Source organism: Phascolarctos cinereus, unplaced genomic scaffold, assembly GCF_003287225.1.
Source record: "Phascolarctos cinereus isolate Bilbo 61053 unplaced genomic scaffold, phaCin_HiC Scaffold_7;HRSCAF=346, whole genome shotgun sequence".
NCBI classification, from domain to species: domain Eukaryota; kingdom Metazoa; phylum Chordata; class Mammalia; order Diprotodontia; family Phascolarctidae; genus Phascolarctos; species Phascolarctos cinereus.
The window spans coordinates 16,481,816-16,502,451 of record NW_027556180.1 but is presented as its reverse complement, the minus strand read 5'-3'; the positions used below and the strand labels follow the sequence as shown (position 1 = coordinate 16,502,451).

At 41.8% G+C, this 20,636-nt stretch overlaps 1 protein-coding gene across 3 annotated transcripts; it reads left to right on the top strand.

The window, feature by feature from the left end:
• The first annotated feature begins 1,874 nt into the window (after positions 1-1,874).
• Positions 1,875-18,891, top strand: SLC33A1 (solute carrier family 33 member 1). 3 transcript variants are annotated; one of them, XM_020988911.2, is made up of 7 exons: positions 1,878-3,037; positions 8,760-8,903; positions 10,115-10,305; positions 12,603-12,787; positions 13,033-13,150; positions 15,721-15,936; positions 16,535-18,891. In XM_020988911.2, the coding sequence occupies exons 1-7, from the start codon at positions 2,263-2,265 to the stop codon at positions 16,700-16,702; spliced, it is 1,797 nt and encodes a 598-aa protein (XP_020844570.1). In that variant the 5' UTR covers positions 1,878-2,262; the 3' UTR covers positions 16,703-18,891. The 3 variants fall into 3 exon arrangements, with proteins under 3 accessions (XP_078003617.1, XP_020844570.1, XP_020844571.1); XM_020988912.2 differs by lacking the exon at positions 8,760-8,903 and having other exon boundaries at positions 1,880-3,037; XM_078147491.1 differs by lacking the exons at positions 8,760-8,903; positions 10,115-10,305; positions 13,033-13,150 and having other exon boundaries at positions 1,875-3,037.
• The last annotated feature ends 1,745 nt before the right edge of the window (positions 18,892-20,636 follow it).

Genomic DNA, 20,636 nt, shown 5'->3' with positions numbered 1-20,636 from the left:
AAGAGGAAGGGATAGAGGGAAAGATCTGAAGAGACCTGAAAGGAGGAGGGGGAAGCAGATTATAAAAGGCTTTAATGCCAAACAGAAGCATTTTATGAATATCTAATCCTGGAGGTGACAGAGAACCACTAAAGTTTACTAAGTACAGGGATGACATGGCAGGCCTATGGTTTATGAAGGTCCAGTCCAAGGCTGATTAGAGGATGGACTAGTGCAGAGACACGTTTGAAGCAGGAAGACCAGCCAAGAAACTACTATAATTGTCTAGACATACACCACATTGATGACAGTATCAGAGAAGGGAGACATATACAAGAGATGTTGTGAAAGTAAAAGTGTTCCAAAACCAGGTGACTGTCATTGATTGTAACAGATCAAAGGGTTTGGAGTAAAAGATCATAAATTCATGTGGGGACAAACAAGTTCATTTAAAATGCATATGGGACATCTACTTCAAGATGGCCATAGGCACTTGGAAATGCAAAACTAGAAGCTGGAAAAGAGGTTAGGGCTGGATAAATACACTAGAATCATGTGCATGCTGATTCAGCTAACATTTGATGTTAATTGAATCCACGTGAACTAACCCGATTACTAAAACGGGGAGAGAAAAAGGCCCAGGGCAGAGTACTGCCAGGACGAAGACCCAACAAAGGAGACTAAAGGAAGAGGAAAAGCAGGAGTGCAGCATCCAGAAACCTTAGAGAAACGAGAATATCAAGAAGATGGTGACTGACAGTGCCAAAATCTGCAGAGGGGTCAAGGAGGAGGAGGACTGAAAAATGGCCACCGGATTTGGCAATTAGGAAATCGTTTGAGTCCCTTTGGAGAGCGCACTTTCAGCTGACTGCCGGGACTGGAAGCCGAGAGAGACGACGGGAAGAGGAGGCACTGACAGAGAGGCCTTTTGGAGGAGTTTGGTCCAGAAAGCAAGGAGAGACTTATGCACGTCAGCTAGAGGGGCCCCCTGCAATCGGGGACAGGGGGAGCAGCTGGGTGCTTTCTTCACCAGCGCGCTCCCAGGAACAGCGGAGCTTCCGGAGGGCAGGGCGGTGGGTTTCTCTCTTCCTTCCTTCCTTTCTCTCTCCTCTTTTTTTTTTTTTCTGGGTACCCCCAGGGCCCAGAGGAGCGCCCCGCACACGATGGGAACTTAACAAACACTGCCCGAGTCACGCATTCCAGTCTACACCGGGTAGCGGCAGTCCGCGGCAGCTGAGGTCCGCAGCTCGGGGAGGTCACTGGAGGTCACCGAGTCCACAGTTCAGACGCTCCCTCAGGAAGCCACCGGACCCTCCCTGCCTCAGTTTCCCCACGGGTCCAACGGGGATAACGAGGCCTGGGGGAAGGGGTCAGGAAGGGTTTTGTGTAGAGCAGAAGTCCACTTTTCTGTGGGTCCCCGCCCCCGTGACAGTCTGGTACTAAAGGCAAGCGGGAGCCACAGGGGAATGAGAGAGAGTAGGCTCGTGAGACGAACACGGTCTGAGGGGAAAAAAAAATCACCCGGGAGGCCTCGGCCTTTCTCACCTACGAAACGGGGATACGTTTACACTTACACTACCTACCCACCTGGGCAGGTAAGCGCCAGGCTCCCCGAAGACTGCCGCCGCTCCGCGCGCCTCCTCCCCCGGATGTGACGTACGCGGCGCTCGGCCAATGGAAGCTCACCACGCTCTCCGTTGCCTTCGGGGACGCCGGCGAGCCTCGGCTCTCGGCCCCGCCCCCAGGCTCCGTGCAACGGTTAAAACGTTCCGGCGACCGGCTGCGGCTGAAACAGTAGTTCCGGCCCTGGTCTTCTCCCGCGCGACGCCGGGAGATCTTCCTGATTGGCCCGCCTGGGGCCGGGGCGGGGCTGAAACAGGACGGCTTTGAGATAAGGACCACTTCCTGCCGCGCGAGGACGGAAGCCGCGCGCTGCCGGAAGTCATCCCGAACCTTCAGAATCCTTTCAGTGAAGACACAAGGAAGACCGAGCGTGTCGCCGCTGGCTGGCGGAGCGGTTGAGGGGTTCGGTTGGGTTTCTGATCCGGGTCCGCCTCCGCTGGCCTCCGACTCGGCCTGGCCGCGGCGAGCTCGCCTCCGCCCCGCGCAGCACCACGGCCCCCTCGTCCAGCGCGGGGCCCGGCGCGGCAGCCCGGCCCGGGACGCCGGCCCGGGCCCTGCCTAGGCGCCTCCCGGCCGCGAGCCTGGCCGCTCGGGGCCGCGGCCAGAAGGCTCCAGGCTGCCTCCCGCCCTGAGCCGGGGAGCCCACGGCCTCGCCCAGCCATGTCCCCCACCGTCTCCCACAAGGACAGCAGCCGGCAGCGGCGGCCCGGCCCCGTCAACCACTGCCCGGACCTGAAAAGCGGGCCGCTGCCGCCAAGCGCCTGGGACGACGAGCTGCCCGCCGACGGGGTGGGGGGCGAGGCTGACACCGAGGCGCTGCTGCGGACTGCGGGCGGCCGGCCGCCCTGGGGCCCGCGGGGCTACCGGGCCGAGCTGAGCAACATCCTGCTGCTGTTCTTCCTGTACGTGCTGCAGGGCATCCCGCTGGGGCTGGCGGGCAGCATCCCGCTGATGCTGCAGAGCAAGAACGTGAGCTACACCGACCAGGCCTTCTTCAGCCTCGTCTTCTGGCCCTTCAGCCTCAAGCTGCTCTGGGCCCCGCTCGTGGACGCCGTCTACTTCAAGAGCTTCGGCCGCCGCAAGTCGTGGCTCGTGCCCACGCAGTACATCCTGGGGCTCTTCATGATCTACCTGTCCACGCAGGTGGACCACATGCTGGGCTACGCGGACGGCCGCAGCCCCGACGTGACGGCGCTCACCCTGGCCTTCTTCGTGTTCGAGTTCCTGGCCGCCACGCAGGACATCGCCGTGGACGGCTGGGCGCTGACCATGCTCTCCCGGGAGAACGTGGGCTACGCGTCCACTTGCAATTCTGTGGGCCAGACGGCCGGCTACTTCCTGGGCAACGTGTTGTTCCTGGCCCTGGAATCTGCAGACTTCTGTAACAAGTATCTGCGGTTTCAGCCCCAGCCCAGAGGCATTGTTACTCTGTCAGGTACACTCAGAATGTAGTTCCTAGTCTGGGCTTTATTTACGCTTAAGCCGCATAAACAAGCTCCTTATACGTGGTGACCAACGCTTAGCGAATGTGTTGAAGTTCCTGGAATGCGTACCTAAAAACAGCTTTTATTTCTCTGTGGAGAAAAGACAGGAATGAAATGAAAAGTAAATTCACTTTAAAGCAAAATAAGCAGGATTTAGTACTTAGCAGTTTCTAATCATGACCACATTCTCCGTCAGCTCAGTTCAGTCTAAAGTGAAGTTAGGTTTTTAAGAATACAATTATGTCATCCTCTAGGTGTAATTATTTTAATAACATGTCTTTTACATGTCTCCCCAGATATCACAATATAAGAATTAGAAGTAGAATAAACAAAAAGTATTATGGATTTAAAACGTGAAACAAAACTAAGGATGGGAATGTGCCAGCCGGTCCCAGCTCCCAAGGAGCTCATACTGCAGAGGGAGGTAGCATATAGAGGAGATTTTAGCTGCAAGGCAGATGGGAAGGACCATTAGACTTCAGGGTGCAGCAGCAAAGCAGGTGGTAATGAATCTTCCTTAATGTTCTTTCCATTGATTTTTACTGAGCTGTTTGACTGTACCAAGGACTTTGGTAGAGGTCTTTTTTGGGTCTTTGGTAGTTGTGGCTGCTGAAGAAAGGGCTGCAGCACCTGCAAGGACAGTGTCTTCAAGAGGCCAGGCTGGTTGTGAGATTGGTAGGCCTGGAGGTGGGGTAGAGGGGGTGACACTGCTGTTCCTAGAGCCCATGAGCAGCCCACAAGTTGGATGGTGGTGGTAGAGGTAGAGACATCAGGCCCCCTCACGTTGAGAGTTGTTTCCCACAGGGTGGTCTGTGGGGCCCTGCAGTTCTCGGGCTCTGGGCCCTGGTATGTCTATACTCATCCCAAGGGGAAGTGATAATTGAGGTGGTAGTTGTGCTTTTACCGGCTTGACACAGGCTACTTCCATTTTCTCCTGAAGGACTCCTTACTGCTGACTCTAACACTGCTGCTTTCTTGTATTCCAGGAAAAATTGTCAGTAGATAGCACTTTTACATATTATAAGGAAAATCAGAATACTAAAAGAAAAGTTTTAAAATCTGAGTATATCTCGCAAAGTGCATTTTATTCAAAGACAGCCTCTACCCATAGTCAGTATGCATTGGTTATCATTTCATAGACGATAAGCTCATATGAGGAAATGGAGAACAGATAGGATTATTATGTTTAGAAACAGTACAGTCTTGGTTATCCAGGAACCAGGCTTGTGGCACCTTCAAGCTTCCAGACCTTGAGCTTGGTAATGGTAGTTGGGGGAAGAAAGAAATAGGAGAGGGGGTGGCAAAGAGGATGAGAGGAAGAAGGGAGACAAAGCAAAATGGGAAAAGTGTAGAGATCACCTGTGGCAGAAGCAAGCCTAAAACCCAGGTCTCCTGCTCCCTAATCTGGGATTCTGTCCATTAAAATAGGAAATCTTGATGTGGAGAACCAAGACCACCCACACGGAGTCATGAATTGCAGTCATTATCAGTTGACCAGCCAGGAAGTCAGTGGTTTTCCAAAGGTGCAGTGGAAAATTCACCTCCTGCCTCTAGCCCTTTAGGTCTAGTTTCCTCGTCTGTGAAGTGAGAATAGATGAATCAGAGGATCTTAAAGGATCCTGAACTTTTTCTTAACTGCGATTTTTGCTTCTGGATGAAGCACATCAGGGATTGGTATGTTAGGGTCCAAATATGGCAGCTACATTTTCATTGATTGGAGTTTTTTCTAGAAATCTTTACAGGTCGTTCCCTTTTTTATTTGTTCTTTGCCTTCTATTTTCACCTCTGGCTGAACTGACTTTAAGGCTCTCACCAAGTTATCTGTAAGGTTGTTTTTTCCCTCCATCGTCTAAGATGTTTTGTTTCTCCAATAGGCAAAAATCCACCTTCTTTCCCTCCCACTGAGAAAGAAAGAAGACTAAAACCACTGTTACAAACATTTACATTTAAGTGAAGCAAATTTCCACATTGGCCGTGTCCAAAAAACCCTTTTCTTATTCTGTAATCTGAGTCTTTCACTTCTCTGTCAGGAAATGGATGGTATGTTTCATCATTAGTCATAGTTGGTCTTTGTGCTAATCAGTGTTCCTAATTTTTTTGAAGATGTTTGACTTTCCCATATTGTTGTCATTGTATAATTCTCCTGGTTCTGTTCACTTACTCTGCATGAGTTCATACAAGTCTTACTACGTTTCAATGAAAGCATCCCCTTTGTAATTTCATTTAGCACAGTAGGATTCCATCACATTGATTTAACATCACTTGGTCAGCCCTTTCCCCAATTTCTCTACCTTAGATTCCCATGCTTTACCACCTCAAAAAAAGGTGTAAATATTTTTGCATCTTTAAAGTTTCTTTTGCTTAGGACTAATCTGCCCTTAATTTACCCTCCCTTTAGTTCCCCTTTCTCCGCTTTGCATCCTACTCCCCTGTTGAGGTTCAAGTGTTAGTCACTCTTCTCTCCCCCTCCTCCTTGTTTGTATCTTTATTTCCTAATTTTCCCTAACTTTTGACTCCTTTACCCTTTGTTCTGTATTTCTCTTCTCTTCTCTTCTCTTTACCTCTCTCTTAATATTGTCAAGACATAAAAACCATTCCTAGGCCTTGTCTAATAGACTTGTCTAAGACTCCTGCTGATGATATGGTTCAGAGGACACACATAGATCGTCTCCCCATATTGGAGTGGTAGCAGTTTTATCCTTGTGTAGTCCCTTAGGATTGCTTATTTGTGTTAACTTTTTTATGTTTCTGTGTTTAAACTTGAAAGTTTCTCTGCAGCTCTGATCTTTTCATCAGGAATGCTTGAAAATGCTCTATTTCATTAAAAGTCCACTTTTTCCCCAGTAGCATGATATTCAGTTTTGCTGGGTAGGTTATTCTTGGCTGTAAACCTATCTGTCTGATTCTCTCACCCCCAGCCTCTACAAGTTCCTGCGATTTTTGTTTTGAGCAACAGTAATAATAATTTGTACTTTTTTACATTTATGTATCACTTAATATGTGCCAGGCACTAAGTGCTGTACAATTATCTATTTAATCCTCTGGACAGCCTTTTTTTTTTTTTGCATTTCAGTAGTCATTCATTCACTTTTTTATTTTACATTTCTTGGAATATATTTATTTATTTCTCTTTTTTATTACATTTTTTAAAAAATTTATTTATTTTAGTTTTCAACATTCATTTGCATAAGCTTTTGAGTTTTAAAATTTCCCCCTCCCTCCCCAAGACAGCATGTAATCTGATATAAGCTCTACATATACATTCCTATTAAACATATTTTCACATTAATCATGTTGTAAAGAAGAATTAGAACAATAGGAGGAACCATAAGAAAGAAGAAACAAAACAAAACAGAAGAAAAAAAAATACCAAATAGTATGCTTCAATCTGCATTCAGACTCCATAGTTCTTTCTCTGGATGCAGAAGGCATTTTTCATCATGAGACATTGGAGATATCTTAGATCCTTGCACTGCTGAGAAGGGCTAAGTCTATCAATATTAGTAATCGCACTACATGGCTGTTACTGCGTACAACATTCTTCTGGTTCTGCTCACTTCACTCAGCATCAGACCATACAAGTCTTTTCAGGATTTTCTGAAGTCTGCCTGCTCATCATTTCTTGTAGCACAATACTATTCCGTTACCTTCATATACCACAACTTGTTCAGCCATTCCCCGATTGATGGGCTTTGGACAGCTCTTTTAGGTAGCTGTCCTACCCAGTCCCTGTCAGCCGGCTGGGAAGTTCTGCTGGTTCAGAGAAGACAGCTGCAGACTATTTGTTCAGGTCCTTGTCCTGCTTATTCATCTGCAGGTTTCATACTGGGATAGAAGCTGGCACTAAGATTCTGCTCTACTCGTGCTGTTTATTTCTGAATTTGCTCCTCTCTCCATACACATCCCAGAGACTGTGATGGTCCCTCACCCTGGAAGGCCATCCTTAGACACTGATCGCCCCCTCATACCTCAGACTAGGGATCTAGGATTTCTTCTGGCCCTGATGCACAGTCTCTCCAGTCCCTTTCTCAGTGTCCACAGACTTCTCTGTCTGTGTCCCTGTATTCTAAGGCTGGACAGAGGGCTCATTGTGACTTTTTCGAGATTTCCCCATCAGGATTCAGTCTTGTGAATTTTCCATATCTGTTTGAAGGAGTTGGAGGGGTAGCTCAACATACTGTTTCCTGCTACTCCACCATTTTGTACATTTTCCACCTCAGAATTTCCAGGATTCCTGCATGCTGGAGGTAGCTCGGAGGGCAGTGAGTGTTGGATACCTGAGCTCCAGGCCTGCCTTTGATAGCTTCTTGTTTGTTTGTTTGTTTTGGTGAGGCAGTTGGGGTTAAGTGGCTTGCCCAGAGTCACACAGCTAGTAAGTGTTATGTATCCGAGGCTGGATTTGAACTCAGGTCCTCTTGACTTTAGGGTGGGTACTCTATCCACTTCGACACCTAGCTGCCCCTGATACCTTCTTAATTGTGTGACTGAGCCTCTCCAGCCTCCACTTCCCGCTCTGTGTACACCAGCTAGTGTTAGGATTGCCAGCTCTTTGACCCTGAGTTCTTAACTTCAGTTTCCTCTTCTGCAAAATGGAAGTACGAATACTTTTACTCTATACCTCACTAGGAAATTGGGAGGAAGGTGGTTTATAAGCCTTAATTAAGACCCCCACATATGTGCTTGTTATTGTTGTTGTTCTTTAGTGGGGGGGGGTGCAAATTAAGTCAGTGAAAGAGGGGATTGAAAAAACACTACAGAAGTCGTTACAGAAGTAAAAGGTGAAATGTGTGTCATCTTTATTTACACATTTAAGTGTTGTGCTGGGGAAGAGTTTCATAAGAATTGCTAATGTAGAAGAAAAGGCAAGTATTGCCTGCACGGCACTGTGTCACTCCACAAACCCCTTAGCCTTGTTACACCTTCCCTGTTGCCTTCTGAACCTGGGGCAATGTCTTCTTGAATGTTTACCATGTTGGCAAATCTTCCTGCTTTTGGGATGGATTTGACTTGGAAAAAGCTAGAAGTTGCTTAGAGCCAAGTCTCTTGAATATTACAAGGAATCAAGCTAATACTGATTATCATATTACTGACTAGTCCTGGTTAGAAAATAAGGAATGGCGGAGTTTTCTTAGGGCTCATAAATCAATTCTTAAGTAATTTTTAAATCCTATCTTTATCAGTAGTTATTGTTTCTGCATCCTCCTCATTTCCCAATATATCCCTCCCCTCCCTGGTAGCAATGTTTAAGAAAGGGGCGGGGGGGGGGAACGTCTGACCAAGCCAAGCCATGGGCAGAGCTTCACATCTCACTCGACTTAGCAAAGAATTCAGGGGCTGCATTTTCTCAGCAGCACAGAATTGGACTCACTGCAGCCCTGTGTGAGCCAGTCTGTTTCAGGTTTTGCATCATTTCCACTTAGATTGTTTGCTTTGTATATTGTTCTCTTGTTTCAGCCTCCTTCACTCTTCTGAAGCTTGTTCTAAAAAGATTTTGGGCTAGGACAGCTGAATGCTGGAGGTGGAGATCGCCCCTAAATGATGATTTTAAAAAACAAAAGCCCCTGAGTGGGTCACTCACTTGGATTCTTGCAATTTACTCTCTCCACAGCTCAACTCTCAGTTTCCAGGACTAGCTCTCTTGAGTCCAAAGCTGTCTCTCTTCTTTACTTACAGAAGGCATGTTCCTTGAAACTACTTCCCACCTCATGACTGCCTCTCCAAATATGTGTTTGTCTGGAGAGTGTCTGTTCCTGCTTCCTCAGCTGCTCCCTGAGTACTCTCAAACTGACTTCAACCTGTGGAAAGTCTTTCCTTCTGGTACAGTAACCATGCTATTGGATGCCATGGTTGATGAATGGGGAGGGAGAAAAAAAAGAGAATGCATTCTCCTTCCCCAAGAACCATTCCCTGTCAACATTTCAATTCTTTCTTCACTGCTAGAGACTCCGTAGCACACTGGATTTCAACATGTATGCCTGAGACCCTATCAATAGGGCCACAGGATACTGAGCTGTCATTTTTCTATTAAAATATTCCTCCCTTTCCCAACTACATATCTGTGTAAGGTTGGATTTTCTTCATATACTTCAACCAGAAAAACATATCACAACAGATAAAATGCAGAAGAAGATAATTGCAAAAGTATGTAAAATAATGCCTCCCTTCTGTTTTCTCTGTTTTAGGAATTATAGTTTTGCTTCATAAAAACGTTATTTCTGTTGACCTGTAATAGGTTCATTATTGTTTAGAAGTGAATCAATAAATATTTTTAAAATTAATTTAAAAAAAAAGCCAGGTCTGGCCTTCAAATAGAACCAGTCGGGGGCAGCTAGGTGGTGCAGTGGATAGAGCTCTGGCCCTGGAGTCAGAAGGACCTGAGTTCAAATGTGACCTCATATACTTGACCCTTACTAGCTGTGTGACCCTGGGCAAATCACTTAACTCCGATTGCCTCACCAAAAAGCAAAAAAAACCAAAACAAACAGAGCCAGTCATGACTCCACATAGTCACACTTTGTGTGTGTCAGTGGTCATTTTCCTAGGACTGTACCTCTCTCAAATAATAGAAGCAGTTGTTTAACAACTTCTTTTTCTTTGTTCGCTGATTCACTTTCTTGTGACTGGCCCAGGTGGCTGATCCAGTTTTTTAACATTGCTCCCTTTTCATTGCCTTGATCTTTCTACTTTTTCAGGAGAGTGACTGCCTCAGCCAAATTACTATTTATATCTGCTCCTAGATATATTTGTTGTAGACTCTTGTGACTTTTTTTATAACTTACTCCTATACCACCATATTGGTGGTTGAAGAAATTAAAAAACATACATAAATTAGAAAATTACTCTAAAATTATTGATATGTTACATTGGTGTTACTGTAATTCAGTGAAGAATCACAAAGATTAATGTATGATAAATTTTGTGCCTTTCCTTCACCTTCTGAAACAAAAAGATAGAAGCATCCTACACTCCATTGTTATACGCTCACTTTGAGGTGAATTATGGAGTAAAGGGTTTTTTTTTTATTTTAGATTTTCTGTTTTTCTGGGGGACCATATTTTTGATAACAACAACATTAGTTGCCCTTCTAAAAAAAGAAAACACAGAAATAACGCCATCGAAAGAAGAGACAAAAGGGATCACAGACACTTACAAGCTGCTTTTTACAATCATAAAGATGCCTGCAGTTGTGACTTTCTGCCTCATGATTTTAACTGCAAAGGTAAGTGCATCTCTGAAACAGATATTCATCTAATTCTGTTATTGCTACTATCTTGCATTTATTTTATTTCAGAGATGAATTCAGTATATGTAAATCTGTTTTTAAGTATTTTAAGGGAATTTAAAAGGATTAGACCACATACAGTTTGTCAGCCCTTATTCCCTCCCAATCTTAGTGCTATCTATGAAATTTCCAAATTTTTCGAGTCTTTTAAAAGGAAAAAAAAAACTTGAAAGAATTTGGTAGGTAACAAGTAATATAAACCTTAAATCAAAATGGTTGGCAATCACGGCATAAATTTCAAATTCATGGAATTAGGTAGTGTTTTCAATATTGTCTTTTAATAAGCTATCAATTAATGCATTTGTAGTTCTAATTGATAGACAGCCTTTCATTCTAGTGTTTATACATTTGGGCTTTCTTATTTTCTCTGTACTCAGCTTTTCTACTATCCTGAGGGCTTCTTGACCTCCTATTTTTCTCTTACTTTGTAATATTTGTTCATGATTATGATCAAATAAATTGATTAAATTGAGATTTGGAAGGGCCTTTGAGGTTCTACCTCGAGAAGGTGAGGAACTCTTTCCATGACCTCAGGGCCTCTGGCTTCCAGGGGTTACTCTGCTTTCCTGATTTTTATCTAGTTAGCTGCACTTCTCCCTCCTTTTTTTATAGCATTCACTTTTCCTTCCCCTTTACTTAAGTTAGGACTTAGCAATAAGAATGTTGGATGGTGAATGCCTGTCCTGAAGAGAACAGAAAATGTACTTTCAGAGTTTGTGACGTGATATAGAGCCCCATATAAGTACCATACAAGTATTGCTAATACTGGTAGTAATAATCCATGAATTTAATTCAATTAATTTAAAATAATTGTATTTAATTATGTCAATAAAAGCTTAAAAAGGAAAGCCATAATAAAAATGAAAATGTCTGCACTAATGTAACTAGTATAAACATAATCTGGTTAGGAAGAATACAACTATTTTCTCAGTGTGTGTTGAATATTGGAGAGTTTGGAATCTGTTGATGAAAAAATCCCAAATTCTCAAATTGGAACTTAATTAGAAAATTTAAACTAATATGTAAGTGATTTTTTTCAACTATTTTTTGGATTCACACAGAGAAAAACTATCACGAATTAACTTTCTGTATTGTATAACTTTTGATATAGTGTTAAATATATATAAGTAATTTTTGTAAAGGAGTAATTATCTCAGTGGAATTCTATACCTAAACGTCAAAGGAAGGAATCCTTGCCTTTTTTTTTTACTTTAGCTCCTATCATTAAAAAAAAAAAAAAGAAGAACATTGAGGTAGCTAGGTGGCACAGTGGATGGAGCTCCAGCCTTGGAGTCAGGAGGACCTGAGTTCAAAACTGGCCTCAGACACTTGACACTTACTAGCTGTGTGACCCTGGGCAAGTCACTTAACCCCATTACTTAGCCAAAAAAAAGAAAAAGAACATAACATACTTTTTTCCTCTGTAATTTCTGAGTGATCTAATGTAAAGAACCCTATTTTGAGTTACAGGCCTGGCTTTCAGGTCCTGGCTGTACCACCTGATAGGGAGCCTCTCTGGGCCTTGGTTTTCTATTTATAACGGAAAAAGTCTACACTAGATGAACTTGAAAGGCCTGTCTAAGCTCTAGATCTATGATCTCCCTCCCCCTGTATTTTCCCTCATTCTGGAAAACATTGAGAGATTCTTGGAGTTTTTGAGTTATTTAGAGATTAGTTTTAAAGGGAGAAATATCTTTAATTTTTCAGGCAGTAGGGAAAATATAGTTTATGAAAATTAAAAAGTAACTGGAGTACATTTTGGTGCTTTTGTCATGGAAATTCAAAGGAGTGGAGTTTGATTTGTAACTAGTGGAGTCGAGTCGAAGCGCTGAAATTTACTCTTGGTTTCATTAGAAATACCGCAGGACCATGTGGCAAGTCCCCTTTGTTTGACTTGAGTTTTTTTTCACTTAAAAGATGGAGGCAGTGATGACTCACTTGGTCATGAGATGGACATAGATTTGTAATGAAGTAACTAATTTGGGTTCAGAAGGGAAGAAGGGTGGCATTGTCAGACTTGAAGTGAAAACACTGTGCTCCAGGCATGAACACGGCCCTTTGGACAATTGCTTCTTCTTCCTGGGCCTCCCTTTCCTTGTTTTCAAACCAAGATAGTCCTGTTTGTGATCTCTTGAGTCGTTTCCAGCTTTGAAAACACTTGATTGTCTGGTTCTGCTTTGGTGAAAGATGTCACAGAGCACAAGTTGAAGCTCCCTTTGTTTTTATGTTAACAGATCGGCTTTTCGGCAGCAGATGCAGTAACGGGCCTGAAATTGGTAGAAGAGGGTATGCCCAAGGAGCACTTGGCCCTGTTGGCCGTTCCCATGGTCCCCTTACAGATCATATTGCCTCTGATCATCAGCAGATATACTGCAGGCCCACAGCCACTAAATGTGTTCTACAAAGCCATGCCCTACAGGTAAGCGGGAAAGAAAGTGGAACAGAGAGAGTTCGTTCCCATATCTCTCACCTTAGAACTACATGTCTAAGCATAAAAATGAAAGTCACTTTCAGTTTTGTTTCTTTACATGATTTTTTATCTTATTGGCCTCAAGCACATTTGAGATGGAGGATCCTGTCATCATAGGTGCACATTAATAGTTTTATAAGATTTGGTGTGCGCCTAAAATTGAAAGCAGCTTCTAATTCTTTATTTCTATGCAGATTATTACTTGGCTTGGAATGTGCTTTGATGGTTTGGTGGACTCCCAAAATAGCGTATCAAGGAGGATTTCCAATCTATTACTATATTGTAGTGCTGCTGAGTTACGCCTTACATCAGGTAAAAAACGTAGTGATTGTCTGCTGAGGAGGCTTCCTTGTGATCTGTGCGACCTCTTCCTTGTGTAGTGAAGATGCACTTGCCCAGATTTGTCCTACTTTTAGTTGTAACTTCAAAAAGCAAGAGGAATTAGACAGGATTAGTCATTAAGAAGGCCTTTTTCTCCTAACAGTTTTTCAGAGTGGGGTGGCGCCACGAGACAGGAAGCCCTCAGCGTGTACTGCTGAGACAGAAGGGGCTGCTTTTTGTGGGCCCTGGTCAGGCCTTCCCTGTTTCTGTGGGGTGTATGGGAGAGGACGCATTTGTGCTAGGAGCCTTTGCACCGGGATACTTGCTTTGGCCTGGGGGGAAATTGAGCATGTGACACAGCAACAAGTAAGAAAAAATCCCCACTAGACAACCTTCCAAAAAAGAGAATGTATTTAAATATAAGAATTATTAGATACAGCACTCCTTCAGTTACAGAACAAGTGATTGATAGCTCAGTGGCTCTAAACAGTAAGCCAAAAGGTGATATGGCTGATAGGGGAACATGTCATTAGAAGACCAGGAGTTACCCCGAGAGTCTCCTTCAAGCCTTAGGCTCCATCATTTTATGCTCCATTTGTGTATTCAGGTCTGTAGGCCAAAAGCCCCAACTGAGGGTCACAGGAAATCTTGGAGCTGAGTCGACCTACTATATGAAAAGGTGTTATTTATTTAACATATTGTTACATGTCAGAAGATAATTCTAAAACAAGGTGCTGTTATACTCAAATAGGTTTTAGATATTTCTTCCTCAATCTCAGTCATTCTTGTTTATTGGAAATAGCCATTTAGTAGGGACACTGAAAGGTTGGGGACAATTCCTGACTCCTCCACTGCTTTTGGAGGTCTTGGTCATCCGCTTGACATTAGCAGAACTTTCTCTGCTGAATTGTGTCTGTATGTCTGTGTGTGTGACAGTTAGACAGACTTTGCAAACTGCACCTTAGGGCAGTGAATACTATTTTCTGTTAGGAGTGCATTTGTAGAATGTCAGGATTTTTAGCATTTTGTTAGAACTTGGAAAAAGAGCTGATCGTCACTTGACTTAAACTGCTTGGTCTGAGTCAGTTGTATTATATTTAGGAAGGTGGCTCAAACAAACATGGAGTAGAGAGCAATAACAATGGAAAAATCCCTGACTGTGGGGTCAGAGATCCTGAGTTCAAATTATGCCTCTAGCACTTGACTGTGTGGCCTTGGGCAAGTCAATTCCCCTCTTTCTCTTCAGTTTTCCCCTTTGTAAATTGAGGGGTTTGCATAGCTGAAAAGATCCTTCCTAGCTCCAGTCTTTGGTCCTAGAAAGCATGGCGAGAAGCTAGAAGACTTAGCTGTTGATCTAAGTTGAATACTTTGGGGCTTCTGCCAGTTTAAAAGTTTGCCCAGTTATCCCTCATGCCCCCTAGTAATGCCATGGCTGCTGGTTTACTCAAAATGTACATACCTGTGTTGAGAAGTCCGGAGATTACAACTTCCAACTAACTATAGTTTCTTTTGTTTGTTTGTTTGTTTGTTTTTTGGTGAGGCAATTGAGGTTAAGTGACTTGCCCAGAGTCACACAGCTAGTGAGTGTTATGTGTCTGAGACCACATTTGAACTCAGGTCCTGCTGATTGCAGGACTGGTGCCCTATCCACTGCTCCACCTAGCTGCCCCACTATAGTTTCTTAAGGGTAGGACATTTTTTATTGATTTGTATATTACACGAAATCCCTAGCCCAGTACAGAGTATTTAATAGGTGCTCAATTAGTAAGTGGTTGACGTAACATCATCAGCTATGTGCTAATTGTAAAGAGCAATTTTATCATTAAAAATAATTCCTTTTGAATTACACTGTTTGATTAAGGGGTTATGCAATCAGCTTACCTTTCTTTCCATGTTTTTCCTAGGTTAATGTCACAATTAATTCATATTCTTTACTAATCACATATGCATACCACTTGTCAGAGATAAACCTTTAAAGGATTAGTCAATATAGAAATAATTTGACTTGACTTTTACCACTTTAGGAGTAATTAACTTTTTTTCTTTACTAGTACAGGTCATTTGGAAGCTCTCTTGACTACATATTTTGCCATAGAATTATGACTGAAAAGCAGATTTGAATTTAACATTTAGTATTTTTAGAGTTTAAAATTTAATTTTAGAAAAAAGTAGACTACATCCTGTATCTTAAAACCATGCTCCTACACAACTAGAAATTCTCGTTATTATATCCTTAACACAAAATTGCCCTGCCCCTGCCGAAACACTTGGGGGCAGCTCACTGTTTTTCAACATAGTCAGTTCTGTTTGGGGCTGTCACTTACTGTTCATAATTTATCTTTACATCGAACAACATTTCTCTATCTGTGACTTTCACTCATTGCCGCTGGTTTTTCCCTCTAGAACAACACAGGAAAATTGTAATTCCTTTTGTGTGTGATAACTCTTTGAGGTCAGTGATCTGTTCCATCTACCCTCCCCCGCCTTCCAAGAAAGATGCCCTTGACAGGCTGGACCTCGCTAGTTCCTTGCTTTGATCTGTTTGATTTTTTCCTCTGCAGATCACATTGTACAGCATGTACGTTTCCATAATGGCTTTTAATGCCAAAGTCAGCGATCCCCTTATTGGAGGCACATATATGACCCTTTTAAATACTGTGTCCAATCTGGGAGGGAACTGGCCTTCCACTGTGGCTCTTTGGCTGGTGGACCCTCTCACAGTGAAGGAATGCTCGGGAGTGTCGGACCAGAATTGTTGGACTCCTGAAGCAGCTGAAGTGAGTAGAGTTGTTGGCTCGATCCTGCCCAGAATTTAGTTACCTGCGTTTCATCTTCTATCAGTGCCTTGTATTTAATTCCTCATTGCCCCTGCTACGTCACGATAACAGTGTTCTGTACTCGATGAGCGTCTGGTGTATGCACGGTGAATTATACACCGCTGACAATTTCTGTGCTCACACACCTTACAAGTTCTGGTGGGGAGAGAAGGGCTAATTACAGGTTCTGAAGTATTAACGACTGGCTATAAAGTAATAAAAGGAGCTAAAAGCGTATTTTCTTTGTTTATATGGCATATTGTTGCTGAGGAAAATAGTCTAGAAAGAACAAAAGTAAAATTTGTTGAAAATACCTACAGACTTTGAAAAGTCTGATCCTTTAATTTTTTTTAAAAAGTTTTTAATGCAAAATGATAGATTTTACAGGGAGAAAGCATGTAGAATTTTTTTTTTCAAGTCTTTCATGAAGATGGCTTATAATTAAATCATTTTAAATATTCTAGAAGTAGACAAATTATGCAGAATTTAAAGTTTGAAATGTATTTTGATTATTTAAATACTTGACAACAAATTCTCATTAATGTTCTTGTTCTTACAGCTTTGCAAAAAACTCGGTGGCTCTTGTGTTACTACATTGGATGGCTATTATGTGGAATCTGTTTTCTGTGTTGTTTTTGGATTCAGTTGGTGGTTCTTTGTTGGTCCAAAATTTAAAAAACTGCAGGACGAAGGAGCATCGTCTTGGAAATGCAGGAGGAACAACTGAAGCAGTTCACTACAGGACGGGCCAGGAAGGGGGACTAGTTTTAATTTTAATGCACATGTCATGATAATCAATGCACAGGAGTACAAATACACTGTCCGAGGAGAAAATTATTAATACAGAAATGCCAAACGGTTAAAAAGCTGAGACCTCTATGTATGTGATCTTTTTTTCCTTACCTTTTCAATGTAAAAATATACTTAAGGTCAGAAAATTGGTTCTAAAAATAGCCTCTCTCTTCTTTTTCTTGAACCATATTTTTAGTTTACTGACCAAAGCATGTTTCAGACTGCAGTGAGGTGGCTCTGGGAGAGTTCATCATGTCTCCCATGTATTGTTATTGACCCTTTCAGCTGAGATATGACTCTAGACACTTTGGTGTTGGATCATATTTGGGGCGGATGCATTAAGTGGAACGAAGTGCAGCCTGCAAATATGAGCAGGACTTTGTGAGATCAACAGCTAGAAATCTCCTTTTGGCTTTCACTTGCAGTAATTTTATTTGGAATCGGCTGAGAGGGGAAATTGAGACTACTGAGATGCCATTTTAACTCACTTTTCTGACCATAACTATGTTTTAAAGAGTAGATCTTTGTGTTTAAAAGTAACACTTTTAAATGTATTTTCTGGCTTTTGTAAGCATTTCAAGATTTATAAGAAGATGAAACAAATATTTTTTATAAAGTGAAAGTTAAGTTTTTTAATTTATTGACTTCATGTGGGGGAAAGGAAACATTCTAAAGCCTCGTTAACCTTTCTTAACGCTAAATCTGAGAGGGTGTGGGGCTTTGTTACCAGGGTCTCACAACAACCGGACTTGTAGAGAATGGTCACATTTAGTTTCATGTATATTTAATGGCATAATTTCAGAAATAAAAAGAAAGCACAATATTACTCAAGTAGTTTTCCTTTTTCTCCCCCCTTTAATTTTGAATTAAATTAAAACATTAATTTTTTTAACATCTGATTTGTTTCAGAGAAAATGTCAAAGATATTAGTGCCTTTGACAGATTCAAATAAATCGTGATGGTAACGGAAAGACCGATTGAGAAAGCACTCTACAGTTAGTGAGGAAAGATCTCACAGCTCACTTGTGCCCAACGAGGTGTTTGTCACGTTATTTCCACTTGTGGTCACAGAAGCTGCAGTTGGCAAACGAATATTTTCTGAGCAACACTTGCTGTGATGCAAAGTTAAGTAAATTCATTTTGAGTGCCTTTGCAATTTCCAACACATGTGTGTGTATATCCACTGACGAGGCACTTTGCATACCTTATGTTTTAAGTCATTATGTCTCTTTAGTAGACATACTAAATGGCTACTTTTAGTAGACATTAATACCTTTAAAAGGTAAAAATAGAAAAGAGAATATCTTCTGGTACTGATTTTTAATCCTTTTGAATTAAATTTCATAAGGTGCTCTTTCTGTTTTCCCTAGCCATGTTTGTTTTTTTTTTAGTGAGTTGATTTTGGCTGAAAAATGTTTACTAATTTATGACCTTGTTAATTTTGTAATATAAACTATATAGTGAGTGGGGTTTTATGACTATCAGAATACAAGCTGAGTGACTTTTTTTAAGGCAGTTAGCATATGAAGGCCATGTAAAAGATGTCCTGTAAGCCTCTAGGATTGTCAGTATTTTTGGCCCACTGCTGATGTTGGGGGTGGATGCCACGTCCTGATGACTCCCCAGGGAGACCCTCGTCCTAGGTAGAAGATGGCAACATTGAGTCCGGCATGCCAGACACCTGTTGTGTTAGCAGATTATGCTGTTGCTCGGCTGGTCCAACGTTGTGTATTTCGTTTAAAATGATTTACTTGAATAAAGGAAAAATAGCTCTTAATGTGAAATGTAGTTTTATCTTTAGTATTTTGAATTTAAAAGCTTAAAGTTTAGTTAATGACATGATTGCATTGTTCACCTGATCCATGGGAAGGCCAATACAAGTATATGAATATATGAGTTGTAACTTTAAGCCTATGGACACTTAAATAACTTGGACATTCAAAAAGCATTTTTTAAGTTAAGACTTGACAATAAAAAGTCATTTATTGCAACTAGACGAATTTATGGTAGTCATTTTAAATAGAGCCACATAATAACTAATAGTCATAAATTAAGTATTTGGTATATAAATGATTGTAATATGCCAAGGTGATTTGTTAATAAAATTTCACATTTGAAATATCAGCCATGATCTTTGCATAGATTATAGTCACCGTCAAAAGGAATTTGCCTATATGAAAGGAGCCAGTGTAATCTTAAGTACCAAAGAGGAAGGGCATCTTCTGTCTTGTGATTCTTTCACTCATGACTAATCTGGTAAAATAAACTTTAAAGGGGGAAGTCATTTTTTACATTGTTTTGTTTTACACTGTGAACATTTGGCATTACACTGTGAACATTTGGCAATCTCCTTGGTTAAGCTGACTGCTGTTCATAATTAATTTGTAGAACTAAAGAAATTGAATATTTTTTTCAGCATCTGTCATGTTTAAAAGCACTCTGTTGGGCAGTAGGGACACAGGGATGCACAACAGCACAGCCTTCACCCATAAGGCACTTACAGCCTAGAAAGGGGAAATGCTATAGGTGCACAAACAACTCTAGTATGAGATGTCCTATGAGCACAGGAGGGAGGTTTAAGTATTGAGGCCACTTCTAGCTGCCGGGGATCAGTGTTGGACATTGACTTGTTATGCAAAGTGTGCCTGTGTACATGTGCATTCACTGCAAACAAAAACCATAAAACACCCTGTTGTGGGTACACTCACTTTATTGGGTCAGTGAAGAAAGATGTGTTTGGAAAGCAGATTTGTTCATACCTTCTAGTATTTTAGTTAGCTTTGAAATTAAACCCAGCAGGGTAATGTTATCTATTAGATCCTTATTTTAAATATGTATCAACACATGGACTTGAAGTAGTTGCATTTGTTACTGATTAAAAATCTCTGGAAAATAAATTTAAGGGAACACTGTAACAAAACTGAAAACACGTGCGTGTGTTTTGTTTATAGAAAGTTTAAACAAGGCCTAGAGAGGAGAGGCAAACAGTTATGCTGGCAGAAATAGGAGCAAAGCAATTCAAAATAGCAGACCCTTGTACAAAGGGCCCCTCAGCTCACCAGAAGTTGGGCCACCAAGTGAATTGGATCTTGGTTTGTAAATTGTCCCCAATCTTTGGCATATTCGTAATTTAAATTGTTAGATTGTCATGTTGCTAACCTAACTTGCTGGGCCTGTCATAATACAAAAAAAGCTGCTGACAATCAGTTTATGTATAGAGGACCTTTCTGTCTTTGACCTTCCTAAGGGCATGTGGCCAGTTATAGAATCTCTAGGTCAAAGCGGTGTGGACATTTTTGTCTTTTCTGGTTTTTTAGCATAATTCCAAATTGCTTTCCAGAAAGACTAGTCAAACCTCCTTACAATTCCACAAAGTTTATTAGTGTCGGTCTTTACATAACCCCTCCAATATAACTATGCCCATCAGTTGCTCTCTTTGCCAATTTGCTGGGTATGTAAAACCTGGGAATTGCTTTGATTTCCATTTCTTATATGGTGGTTAATAGTTTGAAAATTATCTGTCCCTATACTTTTACCACTTTTTTGTGGAATTGCTCTTGGCCTTACAAATTTGTGTTAGTTTCCTTTTTGTCTTTGATACCTGACCATCTAAAGCAAAGATTTTTTAAAAGTTACCGTTTTACGTTTTCAATTCTAAACACCACTAGTGTCCATATAGGGACTAGATATAGATACCCCCTTGCAGCTACAGGTTTCTTTTTTTTTTTTTTAGCATTGCCTTTATGTTAGCTTATAATGTGAGACAGTCCAACAAGCACTTTCCTTTAGCCCTAGTTTTAAAATGGCAGGCATGAACCCTGTGTTTTCTCTCTTGAGCTCATATGTCGCCTAAATTAGCAGTTCCACAT